Source organism: Stegostoma tigrinum, chromosome 30 (assembly GCF_030684315.1).
Source record: "Stegostoma tigrinum isolate sSteTig4 chromosome 30, sSteTig4.hap1, whole genome shotgun sequence".
In the NCBI taxonomy this organism is placed as follows: Eukaryota; Metazoa; Chordata; class Chondrichthyes; order Orectolobiformes; family Stegostomatidae; genus Stegostoma; species Stegostoma tigrinum.
In genome coordinates, this window is record NC_081383.1 from 13,943,751 (window position 1) to 13,964,425 (window position 20,675).

Below are 20,675 nucleotides of genomic sequence, written 5' to 3' on the forward strand. Positions count from 1 at the left end.
CATAGATCAAGGATATTATTGAACAGTTACTTTAATTAATCCTTTATCTGAGTCATGCATTCTTGCATATGCCGTTTCAGGCTGCTTCCATTTTTTTTCTTTATTAAAATTGTTACATCACACAGAATGATGTTTTATTTTTTAGTCTATACTCATGTTGTTGCACAATGAAGTATTATATTTATTTTCCAGGGGACAATGAAATCTATTGTTTCTTTAGTGAGTTTGAAAATTTTAATAGTGAGAGAGAGAGCTGAATAAATCACTGCATTGCGTGGTTAACAAACTGTCATTGAAGATTAAATGGAAAACGCAGATGATACAGAAAAGAAAGCTCTTGAAGCATGTATTCAGTCATAACAATGGCTTGATTTCCACTAAATAAAGTGGACGAAGGTCAGTACGAAATGACTGTGAGTTGCTAAAAGAAACTTTGTTCATTTGTACAGCAACACAAGTATTTGAATTCTAAGGAAGGTTCACTCAACCTGAAAATCTGATTTCTCTCCACTGATGCTGCCATACCTGTTGAACTTTTCTAGCAATTTCTATTTTTGTCAAATATTTGAATATTGTAATTGCCAGTACATGTCCATGAACCAAAGAGTGAAAGAGGTGGTATAGCCAATCTTGATAGCGTGGAAGCAAATGTAGAGTCACTATGGATCTATTGGACTGTTCTTGCATTAGAGAGACACAACTGGTCATGAGTTAAACCTGAGGGTCACCACACTTTGAGAAGGTGAGATGTTTATGGTGATCACAACCAGTGTGAGAATTGAACTCACACTTGTAGTCTCACTCGGTATTGTAAGCTAGCCATCCAACCAACTGAGCTAACCCGCCCCATTACTTGGTGGAAAGAAGTTAACATTCTTACTGCTTAATAGCCCACCACACGTGCTGGTGGAATTTCAACATAATTAATAAATCTGAATATGAAGCTAGTCTCAATCATGGTGCCATGAAACCAGCATCAGTTGTTTTAAAAGCTCATATGATTCATTAATGTCTTTAGGGAAGGAAATCTGCCATCCCTAACCGATCTCGTCTACATGTGACTTCAGACATGGAGCAAAGTGGTTGATTTATAACTGTAAGGCCTAGCAAGCCACTCAGTTCAAGGAGAAATTAGAGATGGATAACAAATGGTGGCCTTGACAGCGATACCTACACTCTTGAAAGAGTCAAGAAAAAAATACGTTGATTATATTTTCCAGCATCTGCAGCCTGTGTTATAGTTTTGTTACAACAAATTGAATAAGTTGGGCTATTTGCAGGATTAGAGAGGTGACTGTATCAGATGAGATGGGAATGGTAATGTATTTTTCATACTCCTACTGCTTTGCTTTTATTTGTTGGTGGAGGTCATAGAGATTGGAGATGATGCTAAAATAAACTAACCATGCATTTCACTGGAAATTCTGCAGAGGTTAATCCCAGTGCCCGAGCCACCTGATTGTGGGGCAAAACGAAATGGTACCTGTCATGCTTGTGTCTTTCTCAAGGGATGTCAAGGAACATCATTGTTTTCAAACATGTCATGGGATGAGAGTGTCAAAGGATGCCAGAGAAGTATATTTTTTATTTCATCATTGGCCTGACTGTAGAAGATGGCAGAAAGCTCCTCCTAGCCTCACTGCAATAGGCTGCCTCTGTTATGCCCTCATCCCATTTGTTAAATGAGATAGTAGCTTTTATTATGTGAGGAATTGAACATAAAAGTAAGGAAGTTATTGTTTCAGTTAATAGGGCACTAATGAAACCACAGTTAAATGCTGTGTACAGATTTGATCTCCTTATTTAAGGGTTGATGCAAATGTGTTGGATGTCATTCAGATGAGATTTATTACACTGATTCCAGAATGAGCAGGTTGTTTTACGACAAAAAATTGGGCAGGTCAGGCTTGTTTTCACTAGAGTTCAGAAAAGTGTGGGGCAATTCCATTGAAGTTTATATGATCACGAATGGTAAGGTGAACATGAAAAGGATGTTTCCTCGTGTTGGTGAATACAGAACCAGTGGAAAGATGTTTTAAATTTAAGGTGTCCCTTTCAGGAGAGTGACCAGGAAAGATTTGTTTTCTTTCAGATGGCTAGGCACCTTTGGAACTCTAGGCCTCAGAAGCTTGTGGAGAATCGAGTTGCTGAATCTTTTTAAGGCAGAAGTCAATAGATTTTTTTTAATTAGGGAAGAGAGTTAGGTCCAGTACAAAGGTCTGTGTGCAGGATCTCACAGCTCTCTTTTTTGGAATCCTCTATGTTCTACTGTATCAAGGACTATGGTAATTTGTATATGATGCAACTGCTCACTGCTCACATCACTGAAGGACCTGCTCCGTTTCTGATATTCTGTGCACAGGTTCATTGGAACCACATGCAACAGATGCAGCGACGGCAGGGGATCATTGCCACAAAGGGGCAGAGACATTGAGGAGAAACAAATACAAAGGAACAGCCACAACCTTCAGTGGCTGTTGAAAAACCTTCACATGAAGAGATCACAGCTGAAGGTTTTCTCTGGATATGCAGGAGGTACAGGACGCCCAGGGTTTATCATCTTCAATACCATTTCCTCCAGATGAGTGAGATACATTGTCACCGCAGACTGATGGGATACTGTCACAAATCTGTAGTGGCTACTGGAGCAGGATTTACAAATTGAATGGGTTTATGGGCCATCCAGCCACCTGGCCATCAAAATGACAGCTGTGCTAAATTTTTTGCGCAACTTTTTGATTCCAAGGATCCACTGGGGACTGGCATGGAATGTCTCGATCTTCAACCCACAAACGAATCCAGGTTGTTATGTATACAAGATAATGGGAACTGCAGATGGTAGAGGATCCGAGATAACAAAGTGTGGAGTTGGATGAACACAGCAGGCCAAGCAGCATCTTTGGAGCACAAAAAAGTGTCTAGGCCCCCAAAGATCAACTTTTGTGCTTCTAAGATGCTGCTTGGCCTGCTGTGTTCATCCAGCTCCACACTTTGCCATCTGTTATGGATACGATTTGTGCTTCATCTGGTTTCCCTGCAACAGGGTCAGTGCTGCAACCCATGCAGCAGGCTTTGCCAACAATGCTAGCTTCCTCCAGAAACAGGATGTTATTGCTCCACCATAGTTGCATTGAGAAAGGCACATCAGAACAAGGCCAACTTCTCTGAACAAGGCCGATTTCATAAATAGAGAAGTGCTCATTTGTGTCAATGTACAAGTCATCTGTGATCATCAGTACCAACTCTTAGATGTTTACATCAGGTAGACATCATAGCAGCTTCCAGTATATGTTCTTGAGAACTCTCTTGATCCTGTTGCAATTCAAGAGCCAAATGCCTTCAAGGCCAGTTAAATTGGAGACAAGGGCTAACCACTGCAACCATGTCAGATGACTTCATGAGAAAACATTGAGACTGAAACAGATTGCTGATACAATAAAACCATTCTTCTAATAGGGTCATCCTGGACCAGATGTTAGGCCTGCTGAAAATGAGATCCTGATACTTGCATTGATCTGGAGGTATCTTGCAACATACCCCAGACAATGGGTGTTACATAATTCTAGCATGCTGTACTCTACACAGGCAAAGAGGGATGTAATGGATGCTGGAAGAGTCAAGAGCTACAGTCTTCTGTGAAGGAAGGTGGTGACAATGAGCAGGAAGCACATCACCTTCAGCATGACAGAGTGGCGCAGTGTCGAGCGCAATCAACCAGACACAAATTAATTGACACCCATTTCCAATAGGTATGAATTGGACCTAGTAATCATGCCTTGACTGCAAATTTGTCACTGCTTAAAAGGCAAGCATCCCTGTTCATTCCCAAAAGCAAATGCATCTGTTCTTTGTCCCACTTGTTTTCCTGAATTTTTATTGAACAAGCAAATATTTTCAATTGTTTAAATGGTTTCTAACACTTAATGCTCCCACATGGAACAATGACAATGTAATGCAATCCTGGGTATTAGTGAAAAAGTAGCACTCGCTCAGGTAATGTTCTAACATGGTACAGTACTAAGGATGGAGAAGCTGGGCAGCTTCATTTTTGCAGCTGCAGCTGCTATTACTGTGGATTGGACAGGAAATGTTGCAAAGAGGCAACAAATTTATGATTGCAATTCTACTTGCAATGAAGTGTCTTATGTGCCACTTACGTGCTCTCAGGAATGTTTCTTTTCCTATCCCTCCCAGTGTATCTATCATGAAAGGCTGCAGGAATTGACCTGGTCCATAGTTATAGCTCAAATATGGTAAATCGCGGCTATCCCATCAATGGCAGGTTCTTCTGTGAGCACAGGATAGTGTGACAGCAGCACCGCAGAAGTACGGTGCGCACATAATGAGGTGAGCAGTGCAGAATAGCATGATATAATCACTGGAGCTCACTGAGAGAAACCCTCCATATAACTCCCTGAAAATGATACTTTGCTGATTCTTGGTAAAACTCAGACTTCTAAATTTGATGGGTATCCCCCAAAATAGAATTGAAAATGTATGTAAAAATTAAACCTGAAAAGGCACCAAGTGTCTTGCAATTTCAGATTTTACATTTAGTTTCAAATAGAGCTCCTCAGATTAACACATTTTTAAAGAGTGTTGATTTAAAAACTGTAGCCATTTTACATTACTGAAGCACAAATCTTTTCTTTATATAACAGTAATGCAATTCCATCTACTTACTCTTCAGTATTTTGGATTGTGCAAGCGTTTCTGGCTGAGACGACAATTGGTCCCCGGTGAAAAGGGAAAACATCTTTTCGTTCACCTCAACTATACATTTTTCATATGAATCTTTATGTCATATTATGAATATTCACTCCATAACGAAGCAGGAACAGTAGACACCAGCGTCCACTGATGCCCGTTGTGAGGTTATTCACTTACAGATCACTGGTTGAGTAGTTCTTACTGTGTGGCTGATTTTACTTTTTCTTACCTCCAGACTCTTGGCTCACTGGAGTCTGCTCAACTTTGGAAGGTTTTCATGCTACTCTTTTCCATCTGCATGCACTCTGACCATCCACAAAATCTAAGCCTAATTTGTGCATTTGATTTGTCTGACTTCTCTTATCTTGGCTTCCTTTGTCTGATATTATTTGCCACTTTCATCTCATATTCTCCACTGAATACCTTACTGGTCGTATTTCTTACTTTTACCTCAACCTTATAAAAATCTTTACCTTGAGCCCTCTTGTAGCACAGTGGTAATGTCCCTACCCCTAGACTGGGAGATCCAAGTTCACATCCCCCACCCCAGAGATGTGTACTAGCATGTCTGAACAGCCTGATTAGGAAAAGAAGGTTAGTAAAATAAAATTCACATTCTAGTTCTGATCACTGACATCTGAAATATTAACAAAATTGCTGGAAAAGCTCAGCAAGTCTGGCAACATCTGTGGAAGAGAGAACAGAGTTAACATTTCAGATCCCGTGACCCTTCCTCAGAAGGGTCATCGGACCCAAAACATTAAGTCTTGTTTTCTCCTCCACAGATGCTGCCACACCTACTGAGCTTTACCAGCAACTTTGTTTTTGTTCCTGATTTACAGCATCCGCAGTTCTTTTGGTTTTTATCTGAAATATTAACTTATTGTCATGTTTCTGTCAGATTGCCAACTGATTAGGATTTTACTTCAGGTGTTCAGCATTTGCAGTATTGTTTCTTTGTTTGTTCTAGATATACAGTCTGGTTTCAAAGCACATGAATAAATGCCTTTTTGAAACTCTAAGATAAAGACATACCTTATTTACTGGTTTAATTATCACTTCAAAACAATGAGAGATTAAAGAGCACAAATCCAAAAAAATCAAAAGAAAGGCCATAGTGGATTTGAAATATTAACTTGCACTCTCCACAGATGCTGCTAGACTTGCTGAGTATCTTGAGCATTTTCTATTTTTATTTCAAATAATATGGAGGAGCAGAAGTAGATCACTCGCTCATTGGGTCTGCTCCGCCATTCTATGAGATAATGGCTGATCTGTTACTCCTTAACTCGACTGATTAAAAATCTATCTGAGCCTCCACTATACTTAATGACGCAACCTCAATAGTCCTTTCTGGTAAAGAATTCCACAGATTAAGTATCCTCACAGTCATAGAGATGTACAACATTGAAACAAACCGTTCAGTCTAACTCGTCCATGCCAATCAGATATCCTAAATTAATCTCGTCCCATTGCAAGCATTTGGCCCATATCCCTCTAAACTCTTCCTGTTCAAGAAGAAATTCCTTCTCATCTGTCTTAAATGTGTGACCACTTTTTCTGAGATTATGCCCTCTGGTACTAGACTCTCCAATGAGGGGAAAGAACATTTTCACATTTACCCTGTCAAGTTTCTTAAGAATCTTTATGTTTCAATAACATCACATTTTTCTTCTAAATTCCCCAATTTGCATTGGCTGAATATTGTCAACATTGTATACAGTGGTATGAAGCATTTTGAGTTAGTTGGTTAAATTAGCTATAATATTTAGATTTATGTATAACAGTTGATTATTTGGTTTGAAACTGTTCAAACTTCCTGAATTTGAATGAAGTGTTTTAATACAAACAAAAATCACAATTTCAATTATGTGACTTCAAATGTCAGGAGATCATTTACTAAACTGTGTGTCTTTAGGTATGCCTCTCACCCTTTCTGGAGGTACTTGGCTCTTCAGGAAAGGATCATTTGAAACTCTTGCGCTTCCCAGCAATTAGTCATCATTCTCTCTGGGTTCATTTTTTGTTAATAATTAACAGGACCCCATGAATGGCATTTTTCCACCAGAAGTAACTACTACATTTTCATATGCATTTGACACATACAAGCAATTAGCCAATGTCAAAATCTAAAGACAATCTTTATTGTATTTTCAAATGGTCTGTTCTGGATACAGTTAGTTGTACAGAGCAAGTTGTACAGAGGTGATCTGAGGAAGGGTCAGTGGACCTGAAACGTTAACTCTTTTTTCCTTCATAGATGCTGCAAGACCTGCTGAGCTTTTCCGGCAAATTTGTTTTTGTTAGTTGTACAGGATTGTGTTATGAAAGGCAGCTTTGAAGATGAACTGGTTTTCACCTATATTATCTCCTCTGAAGTGGTTAAATGAGAGCTGTAGTCTATTGTATTTATTGTATCAATACTTACCTCAGGCAACAACTGCATTTATATAACAATCTTAAAGCATTCTAGGTACTTTCCAGAAGTGTTATCAATCAAAATATCAATATATTCAAAATACACAAGGAAATATTGAGATTGGAAAGATGAGAGACAGCACCTAAAAGAATAAACAGGATAGGATTGCAACAGTAATAAATACTGTAGGATCTAAATGTCCATACTGAACTTTTGAAATTATTTAAAAATTTGTTCTATGCTGCTGGATCATTGTTTGGTAACGATACTTATAAATGAATGTCTCACATGAAATTTCCCATTATACATTCTCTCCATAAATCCACACCAGAGTCAGGAGTCATATTGATATCATGTTATTCTGCAGTACCCTTTGAATTGTTGCTATGTATGACACAATGATCTGCTGGAGATTAAAGGCATCATGATTGCGGCCAGGATAACATGGATCCCTGATGCTGCCTGTGACCATATGTACACTCTGCATACCAGCTCCACATTGAAGGAGTGGATTTACTTTTCTCTAAGGTGCACTGAGGCTATATGTCACTTTGCTTGCTGTTATCTGGAACGAGAGAATGAATCATAGTCAACACCCTCTCAGAGAGGGTCAATGACCTCCATTTTGCAATACTGGATAGCAAACTATTGCCTGCTCCAGACTGGAAGGAGCCTGACGCATGAAAGGTCATGGGCATGGTCACCTCCACAGCCACTGGCAATAGGGTCTTTGCCCTGCTCGGAGGTTGCACTTGGCTGCAGATTTTAGTGGAGGACATCTGACACACTGTTCCAGGTACAAGTTTGTTCCCTTGATGCCAAGGATAGGTATGTTCTTTTGAACAAAGCCCTCCTCTCTCCTGACACCTTGGTCCCTTTGCCTATGTCTAACAGTTCGCACTTCCATATACTTGGAAAGTATATGTCCTTTGCTCATTGTTTGAGCTGTGCCTTGGTCAAACAGGCGTACCTACCACTGCACCAATTTCTGGGGACAAATTGTGCACAATCCTTGAAGTCAGGACCTCTCTGCAATTTAGCAACTTTAAAGAACTCTAGTAAGCATCAAACATTTATAGATTTTTACATACTTTTAATCAACCCATTTGTACACCTTACAACACCCATCCGGAACAGGTAGAATCTCTGACGCTACCATGCACCACAACAGGCCTAAAGTACAGGTTTCCAAATGCTGTTGCCAGAATTGTATCAGTAATGACATAGAAAGCAACATTCACCCCCTTCCCCCTTGCCAAAGGACCTGTCCCTTGTGTTTCAACTTAGTACATAGCATGAACAGATATTTGGATTAATTTTGCAATATATTGGAACAATGTATAATTCTAAGGTTGTTGGCACGAAATGATCAGCAGTAGACTCTTAAGACATATGAAAAAATTAGAATCAAAGATATGTTTTGTGTCCTTATTTCAGAAAGCATTGTGATCATCCTTGGTTAAAAGGTTTTCTTTCAAAGCAAAACACTGTGTTGTACCTGGATCTACTACAACAGTGTTTCATTGTTCAATTAATTTATCAATAAAACAGAAAATGCTAAAAATATTCAGCAACTTGGCAGTATCCATGAAGAGAAAACTTTAACACTTCAGGACTTAATAGCTTTAATTTTAAGAAATTGAAACAATACTTGCACTTTTCTGGTGCTCTTGCATGCAATTCCTTTATAGGCTCCTTTAATGTACTAACTTTGACCACTGTTACAGGGGTAAAGTTTCCTCATCTGGTTACAAACTTCTGGTACTAAAGTGGGAAAAATCAGGTTGCTGCTATGTCCTCATTGTTGGAGAGACCAATATAGATTATGATACAAGAATGGTCTGTGGAGTAGAAATGTTGTATAAAATATCGAAAATCACATAATTAATATGTTTAAGTAAACATCTGGTTGGTGGAGTGGGAAGCCTGACACGCTGGGTTATAAATTCAGGAAATGGGACTAAAAGGCCCACCAACTAGGGGTAAGAAGTAACTTTTTGAAAACAGAGATAATAAAGTGTGAGCTGGATGAACACAGCAGGCCAAGCAGCATCTTAGGAGCAGGAAAGCTGACGTTTCGGGCTTAGACCCGCTTGGCCTGCTGTGTTCATCCAGCTCCACACCTTTTTATCTCGGATTCTCCAGCATCTGCAGTTCCTATTGTCTCCGATATAATTTTAACCTTTTGAAAACAAATGTGTTTATCAGGTAAAACAGAAAGCAACTAAGATGGGAGATCAAAAGGTAAAGATAATTTTAGTATTGCAAGATTGTGCAGCAGGTTTTTTTTAAAAAAAGATAAGTTTAACAGCAGCATACACTCTTGGGAGTTAATTGATTCAATTATCGCACTAGCGGTAGTAGTTAACTTTGTGTTTTACTTCTTCAGGTTCTTTTCAATGGCTTATACTTTTTTCTTGAAAAATAGAGAGATAACAAATGGAAAGGTGGTAAATCTATGCAAAGCTATTTATCACTGGATTAAATAAACTAGCAAAATTATTTTATTTATCAAGGTTTTATTGTATAGTACAAAATGACAAACATAGGCTTTTCACAGCAGACAAACAATACTAATCTGGTCACAGTCTGAGAGGGAAGTCTACATTACTTTCAATTATTTCAACTGAATCAAGAACAATTTCAAAAGTACATTAAGAAATTTTAGATATACATATTCCTACAAAGGAAAACTGTACAGAAACTGGATAATGAACCAAGATTACTGAGGTACTGAGTTAAGTATCAAATCAGACTGATCATGTGCTGTTATTCTGCATCAACAGGTTGTGACCCACATCTATTTCACACACAGGATGTGTCCACACTTTTCACAAGTGTATTCAGTTACTGTGTAGTTAGCTTTCTGCAACCTGCACGTCCAAGTCAAGGATGCAATTACAGTACATGCACAAATTAGCCACGTAGATAAAACTTAGGCAAAACAAGAAATAGGAGAAATTTTTGTGGTTGGCTGTATCAAAACATTAAAATATTACAATGCATTTATCACTTTGGATGGATATGAACAGTAGTTTCTAGTATTTGAAGAAGCTTTCAGAAACTTCAGTAGGGAGAAGTATTTCATGTAATGCACTTCTTTTAGAAGTCAAATAGCAAGATCTAAGTTATTTCTCAGCATAACATTTACCACACCTCCAAAAGACTTTCACTCAACTTTGTGTTACTTTGACAACTGACAGATGAAAATAAATAGGTTTAAAAAGTCTTAGAAATCTTTGAAAATGGAGAATCACCGTAACTCAACTGAGAACTTTTTCTTCTGAAACAAATGACCACCACAGATGACACCGAGTTCCTGAAATATTTTCTCACAACTGAAGTGCCAGTTATTTTGCATCAGTTAAGTGCTTATAAAAACAATTCTGTATAACCTCCCTCCCCAACAACATTCATCCAGAATTCTGCCACTCACAACCAGCTATCAGAAGGCATACAAATATGACTGTCATTCTCGCATCCTCAATTTTCATTTGAAGGGTAGCAGTGATTAAGGTCAGCAAATACTGAAAAAATTACCACTAATAGCAATTTCAAAAATGCATTATTTCATGTCAGACAAGATTTCACAGTCTGCAGTGTCTCAATTCCAAATGTACACAAATTATCATGGATGAAACATTTCTTGCATTATCTTCATAGTTACTACTTTTATTCAAAATCATTTCAGATATTAGACAAATCTTTTTCAGATTTTCCTTTGATCGATCCATGTTCAAGAAGCCATATACACATTCTCCTCCATCATCTGTGCTGCTCATTCAAACATAAAAGGTGTTATTTGCAATGAACAAACAGAACAGGTGAGTATGACATAGCTATGAACTTACGAAACTTGACTATGTTAGCTTCTTTCAAATGAGTGTTATCTTTTCTCCCCCCAATTCATGCACACAATTTGATATTTAGATCAGCTATGTCCTCTACGAAAGCAAAGTTCCTACTCTAATCATTGCAAGGTACCGCTGCTTTAAAAGTAACTACATCTGAAAAACAAAATTGTCTCTCACACAACCAACACTGCAATTAATTCCAATAAGTTAATAAATTTCAAATATTTCTACTTATAGATAGTATAATGACACGATTTGCATTTTCATAGAACTCATTCACATTGGCAATGGACTGAGAATCTTTCACAACAATGGACAGCACTCAAGTGTCAAAATCATAAGATAAAATTCACTATAAGGCAATAATGAAGATTATAAGATACATGTAAAGTGCCTGCTTTCATCACTGTACTGGGCTTTCACTTCTTGGACTCTGAGCGCAACACTGTAGGCACATTATTACAGACCTGTGCAGGCTGGACTTAACAATTCACAATGACATATATATCTGCATTTAAACAAAATTCTCAACATTTCTAACTATTCTGAAGGTTTCAAAAGGGCATTAATATGTAACACAGTAATCTAAATATGTTGGGTCAACTGATAACTGTGCAAAACATTAACTACATTGTAATCATCTTATTTTCAAAATAGTTCACAATGTATTAAACACTACAATAAAATGACAGTTACATCACAGTGAAATGTGCATTATATAAAGACAGAAATGCTCTGAACAAAATGGACTCACAAATAGCTCTATGTGGAATAAAATGTTTTGAAGTCTCCCTAAAAGTCATGGTGCAAACTGCTCATCTCAATAAGAAATATTGAAAATGTCAAATTTGAGAGAATTGAGAAATGTTATAATGAGAAACCTTCGCTACTGTACCTACTTACACAAATCAGAGAAGTGCCAATAAAACTGATTGTGATAAAATATCTATGTAACAGAATGATATTTTTCTTGGTTTGATGGGCGGCTGATGAACAAAGCACTCTCAGTGGAAGTATAAAATACTGTGCAATATAAGTCTCATTTCTGGAAATCAGCCTGGGCAGATCTGCAAAAGATGAATGTCCTTGATAGTTCTTTAAATGTCCTGAATAGAAACTTTTACAGGCACAGAATGTTGTTATCCATTACAACCTTATAAAGTATAGTGTAGACTTCGCCAGCTAAATGACCACAAAAATAAATATATTTCACCATCTAGTGGTTGCTTCCTAGATTGCAGCAGGGTGCTTCTTTCTGGCAACCTAGGCAGTCCAAGAAATCTACAACATACAAACTACAGGAGTTTTAACATTACAGCATGAGCCTTATAACTTATATTTACAAATAAACATCAAAAATATTTTACCACTATTTTTCTTTACAACAGGAACTTTCTTTACATTTCAGACTTTTAGTGCTGAGCTGTAGGCAAAGCCACAGTCCGAGAATAATAGAGGGCAGTCACATACAAGGAATGTTGCAATTTACGAATGTGCAACTGGTTGTCCAAATACCGGGTCTTTATACTATCTCATAGTGAAGTCACATACTTGTAACATGCATGACAGCAGTGTCTAATCCATTTACACTTTCTCCAGTCCAGCTAATATATAAAAAGGCATATGTAGATTAGTCCAAGACGAATCTGCACAAATGGCAGTTGTGTGTTTTCAACTTTAAACGTAAAAATATAGTCATTGTAGATCAAACACATTTAAGCCAGTCACGTTTTACCTTGAGCATGAGTTATCTGTAGGGAATACATACGTATCACTAGTCCTCCTTAACGTACAAATTTTGTTCTTTAAAATATTGAAAAGAAAACTTCCACACTTTTATAAAATTTGATTCTTTTCAAGAACATAACTAGTAACAATAAGCAATGAATGTTGTTTTAAAAATATACACATAGTTTAAACGTCTCTGAAAAATGCACATTTTACTTTTAAAAAATCCAAAATTAGCAATCTGCTGTACCGTATTTCCTCCATCTCTAGTGAGAAGTCTTGAATCATTGGTAGGTAATTTCACAGTTGCCAACTGCCTATCGAGTACTTCACCCAAGTGAGAAGGTGTAAACTTAGATAAGCAAGATATTGGTTGTGAGAGGTTTGGCCCCACTTCCTCACTCAACCTCTGCACTTCCAATAAGGATCACATAGAAATCAAAAGTAGAAACGCTTACTGATTTCAGCCATCTAACCCAGGGGCACTTTCACTTCAATTGCTTCCCTACTTGTTACCAGATGAGTACATAGCATCCTTCTAATCTGTTTGGTTACTCAATTGAGTATGTTATTGGGAGATGCAGATCAATTTTAAAACTGGAGAACAATCTTAGCTTTTGATTGATATATGCACTTTGTCTACATGCATACTGAGAACAGTACAAAAGGAAAACTAGGTCACACGGAGGATATGACAAGTGGCACAAGGGCAGAACAAGTTTTGATACTGATTATCTGAAAAGCAGTCCTCCCCAAAAACTCAATTTCGAGCTTTAGTCCTTTTATACTGAGTTGGACCAATTGCTAAAGACTCATTCCAATGTCTGAAATTTTAAAACATTGAAAATTTCTACACTCCCATAAATCAGAAGTACAATTGAAAACTTGTTTGGACTTAGGAATTCAGGTTCCCTTTGTAAAACCAAAGCGAAAACTGCAAGATTGGGTGGTTTTTGGGTTCAGTTTGTGCTCATCTTGTGTAGTCATTTTTTTTTGACAACCAATAATGAAGTATTAAGGAGAGATAGCAAAGGGATTTCACATCAAGACAAAATAACAGAGGATGATACAGTAGCAGCAGCAGGACAAATTTTTTCTCTTTTAAAACACACTTATTACAGTTTCTTTTCATTACACAGCACTTGTGTTTCAATTAGTATAAATATAAAGTAAGTGCACATTTTACAATGCACCACATGCTTTGCAACATACATGACTTCTCCATGTCTTCCTGGCTACAGTACAAGAACTGCCCAAGATGCTTTGAAAAGGAAAATATCAGCCGACACCTCATTTTTCTGAAGCGCACCCCCTTCTAACACCCTGAACTGCACACCTGACTCCAAATTCCTAGCTCCCTCCCTGGCTGATTCTCCCCTGAGATCCTAAGTCAAATAGGTATGGGGAGTTGGATCATCAGCCACTGGGATTCAACACCTGAGGGTAAGATCTTTGCAACTAAGCTAATTGGTTGCTGTTCATAATGCCCATTGTTAACAGTATGAACGTCCTTGCTATCGGCTATTGAACTGATGAACAGCTTCTATTTAATCCAACTGAATTCCGTCTATACAAAAACACAGACTGAAATTTAGAAAACACTGATCTCTTCACAGGCTTAAAACCAATTTTAATTTGAAGATATACTTAGGCTGGTGTTATGTTTAATAATATTCATTAGACCAGTGAAGGGATTAAATGTCATTCACAAATAATTAGTGGCCTGTATGAATTAAAATACATAATTGAAAATGCACAAATACTAAGTTAATTTCTAATCATTATTTCTAATAATTCAGTCTATCAATGTCAAGGAGGATCAGTCGCTGTATAATAGAGCAAGGCAGATATGATGCAGCAACCAACCAAATACCCAGTTATTTTGCCATTAGAAACTGTTTCAACGTCACAATTCTTAAAGGGTTATATTGCATTGAAAGTCTACCTTCCTGTAGAATATTCTCACAAAAATACATCTGTTATTTGTTCAGGCTATACTACACAGAACAAGAATAAAGTTTCCATTTTCTCTCAATATAATACATCATGGGCTGTGAGTTATTGCTGCTTCTAGCCACTGCATGAATACCTACAACTTTCTTAATGAATTTGTTGCTTTTTTCCTTTTTACATAAGAGTATTTGAAGTTTGTGGAAACTGTAAATATCCATGGTCAGTTTCAGAAATACAAACTTGGCAAAGATTGCATACAATTAAGCCAATCAAACTCAAATCTATCAACCCTTTTATATTTTGAAATTCTGGCCAATTGTCTCCCCAAATGATTCTGAACTGAATGGTTCAACATCTCAGCTGGATGCATGTATTTGACCATTTGTAGTACTTTTCTTCCGAAGTCAGTCAGATTTGTTGCTATTTAACTGATATTATGGACTAGATGATGCGATTATGATTGCAGGTCAACAATGAAAGGAAATACCTCACTGTTGGTTACGATGCAATTAAGATGCAAACATGTTCACTCCCTGCTCTGAATTATTTGACTCACTCCACAACCTCGAAGCAATAAATTAGGTTGGACAAAAATAACAGTTGCCATCTGGCCATCGTGCTAGAAGATTTATTTAAAATAAATATAAAATCTTTGGGGGAGGCAGACGTTTCTGCCATAACCATATGACAGGTTTAAAGAGATGCAGATGGGAAGTCCATGGCACAAGTAGAAAATAAGCGCAAATAACAAAGCAAAAACAAAAAAAAAACCACAGGAATGTGTACATACAGTGAATGAATAAATAATGCAAAGGTAAGATGGTAAGAAACATAAAACAACCATCATCTATCAATAGAGATAAATCTTTCAATACAATTATTTTCCTTGGAGCTGCACCAACGTTTCAATTCCATCAATTTTAAAGCAGCTCTGAAAATAATGAATAGGGAAAGTAAGCGACAAAGTCAGATCAGCCAGTGTTAAATATTAGGTAAATTAGAAAAGTATGCAGAAGGGGTCTATTTATTAAATTTTTTCCCCAGTCAGCAGTTCTAATCATTAATCAGAAGAATGGTTAGGTTTGTGTGCCCAGTGGCCTCTCCTGGATGGGAAATAAAATTTCAATACTTTGGCAGCTAGAAACATCATCATCCCAAACTTAGAAACAATTGCAACAACAAAAAAATTCTGCATTTCTATGTAATTAATAACCTTAAAATGAGATTTCACATTTCAACAATGCATCTCCCTGTGATTTGCTTCTGAATACTCGAATACAGGGAGCAGAGATCCTGCAGAATCTGGCTAAAAAGAGGAATTTCACGCCAAAGAGACAACAGGCGTACTTCACAGATGGTAAAATACAAAGACAATATACCATAAACTTTCCACAGATGTCAGTATTAGATCACATCCATTCTTTAAGGAGCACAAGTTTATAGATAGTAGAAGAACACTACTCAGATGCTGGCACAGAAGTGAAAAATAAAAAGTCACAGAAGAATCAGGTCATTCAGAAAATATCAAGTTTCATTCCAACAGCAAATGCTGCTTTTTGGGACAGAGGCTCCATTACAGGCATGAAGCACAAGCTGCCCAGTATAGGCCTTGGGACACTTTTAAAGTTTCAATGTGCCAGCAAGTGGTAAATTTGGATACTGTTGAACATTATGCATGTTTGCATATCAACACTTCAGAATTTTTGGTTTGCCTTATCCTTATTCCCATACCATATTTTTACAGATGTCACAACTCATCTATGTAGTAACAATGCAAGTTTGAATTCATTAGAATACTGTTTGAAATAAGTGGTTGTTAGAATATGGACATTTCTAACAATTACAGAAAACTTGTCCAATACAATAAAAAAGAATGACCCTGAGAACATTCCAATTCTATACTCTTTGTATTTTATACAGGCATCAAAGATTACATTGGCCACAGAAGTGACCATATCAGACATATTAAACTGCAGCACAACTTAACATTTAAAGAACTTTCCTACAAAACTTGTTTGTTGTTATGGTCAATCTCTGATTTTTTCATTCCTGCAAGAGGATTTTATCAAAGTACTTTTCTAAGTGACAGCAGAACTTTGGTTTAGTTTAATTTATGCTCCTAGAAATTAATGGACCTCTTCCCAATAAATATAGTGGGACTCTCCAGGGGGATTCAAGATTCGTGTTAAAAAGTCTTTTAGTATTTGTTCACACAGAGTTCACAACATGAATTTCTCTTACACAATAGATGCAACAAATTCATTCTCTCAAATTTTGTCTCATCAGATCGGCTTTTAGGGTGCTCGGAGCTATAAATGTTTGCCTTTAATGGCAGAATGCATAGTTTGTGTGGGAACAATTGTCCTGGAATCATAACATGCTCCCTGGAACACTATTAAGAAAAATAACAATAAAAATGCAGTAGGTTTGTCAAGTACTCTGCCACAGACATGATAGAGGGTTTCACGCCGGTCTGTGCCTCCTCAGTGTTAGACCAGGATTTCAATTAATAGTTGATTTTTAAAAAAATTAAAACAAAGGAGCCTGCTGTAAAATAACAGCACAAATATATAATTTTTACTTCATTGCAAAATCTAAATTTTAAGAACTCAAACAGCTCTTGTTTTGGAGCAGGGAATAACTTAATTGTACATTATATTGCAAATGAGACTGTACAACTTGAACTACTTAAATATTTATTAAAATTTAAAGTGAATCACAATTTCAAGGCAGTGAACTTTGGTGTTTACTCAGGAAAGGAGATGAACTAAGGCAGAACCTAACACTGGTAGGTCAGACAGTAGAATTTTCATTCTTTCCCCTAACAAATCATAGCATTGTTACTTCCAAAAAGTATTAATGGCCTGATAATTTATTACAATGACTACATTGGCCAGGTCACTGGAACAACTCAATTGCTATTTTTGAAATAAATTCAAAGGGACCCTTTACGTACATCTGAATGGTTTAATTTTTCAACAGGAATATGGCCATTTCAGCAACACAACACTGTTTCAATATCATACTGACGTTGCAGTCCAGTTACGAGCTATAGATGTAGAATGGAGTTTGAATGCTGACTGGACATATTGCCACAACTCAGCCAGGGGTTGGCACCATTAAACAAAAAAAATTTCTTCATTCAAGGATCTAAGCTTTACTGCATGCATTTATTGTAACAGTCCTCAGATTGCCAGCACATGACTGTGACAAAAGAATAAAGGCTACTGACTAAGTTAGGCTGAATAATAAATAGCTCTGAATGTTCAGGGATGTATAGTATTTAAAAAAAAATAACTGAATTGGAATAAAGCACTTTCTGATAAGGAAATTGCCACATGTTAACAAATTCTTATTTTGACCACTTGGTGAGTTATATGCAAAATGAGATACCGGGTGACTCTTATGGGTTATTTAAAAATATTGAATAATAAACGACAACATACTACTAGTTTTTTTATCATTAGGTGGGCCATTGGTGCAACGTAAGTAAGACAAAGTGTGCAACAGTTTAAGGTGACAAGTCTTTAGCTTGGCTGGTTGAGAAAGGCCAAGTGATCTTACGTCAACTATGATTTTCAGCAAGATTTCAAACAAAACGTAACTCAAACAGCTTTAGCTCAAATGTGCAATCGTCTGCAGCTTGCTTAATGAACATACAGGATTGTTTTTAAAGTAACACTGATATAGTACAAGAGAAAACTAGCAATGTTTGAGCGCACAGAATATTTTCGGTGCAAGATAGTTAAAATTTTGTTTTATTAAATGTTACATTATTAAAAAATCCTAGAGGCAAAGGTACAGCAACCCCCCAAAATCCAAACGTTTCTACGTCACTGTCTACGTAAGTTGCAACTCAACTGTAGCGCATGGAAAAATCGCTTCACTGCACGGCAATACTTAACAAAAGATAGTGCAGAAACCTGTTTCAGCTTTATTGCATGGAAAAGGTTTTCAATCACAAACCATATTGGGTTAATCACCGTTTCATTCTAGCATTCTAGTCCTATAGATTTTTAGGATCAGAATCTGTGACAAACCAAACATGTTTCCAAAAATGAAACCATTCTAAGCATTTAATTTAGTGATCAGTTAACCAGCCAGCAGCAAGATGGATAAAGCAGTGAATGAATTCCAATTGGACCATGGTGTGGATATTTAGTTTCTAAACTGCTTTTTAGAAAGGAGCTTTTGAATGTCAGCTATTGAAAGATATTCTACCTTTATTTGTGGGAGTTATAAGGGGAGGGGGTGGTGTGTAAAAAAATTCCAAATTTCTACAATCCTTTCTGGTCCATGCAGTACCCTTCCATTAACACTAGATGTACAGCAAAATATTTACCACAAACCATCATCTTGTGGCATTAATTCAACACAGCCACTGCCACACATTTTGGTATAAGGAGTCCCTGGGACCCAATTTCAATAATCCCTAGTACTAGCCTTGTTCTAGTGATTGGATAATATGTGCCCTCTCTTGGCACCCAAATCATTGTTTTGTATCAGTTCAAAATAGTTCAAGTTGGTGCACCTTTAGTTGTCGGATCCAAAAAGGGGACAGATAAACAGCCGATATGAAATAGGATTTCATTAAATTGAATAGTTCATGTTTTCCCAAACCTTATATGAACTTAGCTTTTCCATGTTTATCTTTCTTAGTCATGAAAGTAGCTTCTTTCACCAATAAGGTGGTTTGGTTTAATCAAAGATATAATTAGAAATCGGTCACACAAAATGCACACACACCCTTGTCTAAAAAGAACACTGATTAGCTTCTTAGAGATGCAGGAAATGACTGGAGTTGGATTTTAAACATTGTGCACAATTGAAAAAAATGATCATGTCTATGACTAGAATAAATGTCATGAATGAGACTTGCAGGTGATATTGTTATGAATTCAATTTCACAGACAAGACGAGTACAAAACTGAATAGGTGAAAAAGGTTGCTCTGTAAAGTGTGAGGAAAAATACCTCTCCATGTACCATCCAAAGAGGGTCAGATCCTATCCATGTATCTGGGCCCAAAAATAAATGGTTCTTTCCTCTCAAGAAACAAATACACACTGTAAATAAATAGAAGACATCACTGATGTCATGTCAAAAATTAGATTTCCAGTAACTTTTAAAGTAAATATAAATAAAATATTCTGTGAGACGCCTAGCTCTCACTGAGATAACGATTCCGAATGAATAGTTGCAGGGTGGTGCAATGTGTGAGCACTGAGCAAGCTGTTCACATCTCCAACATCAATACTTCCAAAATCCGTCACAGCAACAGCCATTTTTGCCTGAGCGATGTGTGAAGTGTGGTTTTCGAAATCCACACTGCCAGGGTTATCAGGCAGCCCGGGACTGAATGTTTTCGGCAGAGAGAATTCCATCTTCAATTTTTTTGTGGACATCTCCAATGCTGGTCTATCCAAAATTACTTGATCCAGTTCCAGCTGGAAAAACCCCGATTCTGCTTGACTTAAGGTAACAGTATCACAGTCGTGAGTGGGTGTAACTCTTCCTTGGTCACAGATGGGCTCCAGCGAACAGCTAGTTTCAGACTGGTTCACTGGAGAACTGCAGTACTCAAACATCTGGCTGTTACCACTCATGGTGCAAACTGCAATTTCAACATCTTGCTGTTCTGTAACAAAATGTGGTGGGTTGGTAGGGAATACGTATAAAAAACAAATCAACTCAATAATCCGACTTGATGAATATCTGATCATCAACATATATGAACTTACTCTTAAGGGGGAAGCCAGTAGTTGTGACATATCTGAATTCCCACAAGGCATCTGATAAGGTGCCAAATAGAAGGTTAATAGGCAAGATAAGGGCTGGTGGATTTGGAATAATGTATTAGCATGAATAGAAGATTAGTTTATGGAGCAAACAGTCAGTATAAATATGACATCCTGAAATGTGCTGGATGGAGCTAGTGGAGTGCTTAAAGGGCTAATATTGGAACCTCAGCTATTTATAATCCATATTAATAACACAGGCAAAGTGACAGAG

At 37.2% G+C, this 20,675-nt stretch overlaps 1 protein-coding gene across 4 annotated transcripts in view; it reads right to left on the reverse strand.

Annotated features, from left to right (window-relative positions):
- Nucleotides 1-9,628: 9,628 nt before the first annotated feature.
- LOC125465888 (mesoderm induction early response protein 2-like) overlaps nt 9,629-20,675 on the reverse strand; it is a 78,111-nt gene continuing 67,064 nt past the window's right edge. For all 4 annotated transcript variants that reach the window (XM_048559840.2, XM_048559843.2, XM_048559841.2 and 1 more), the window contains exon 13: nt 9,629-20,301. In XM_048559840.2, the coding sequence (XP_048415797.1) occupies nt 19,832-20,301 (470 nt within the window). In that variant the 3' untranslated portion in view covers nt 9,629-19,831. The remainder of the gene's footprint in view (nt 20,302-20,675) is intronic.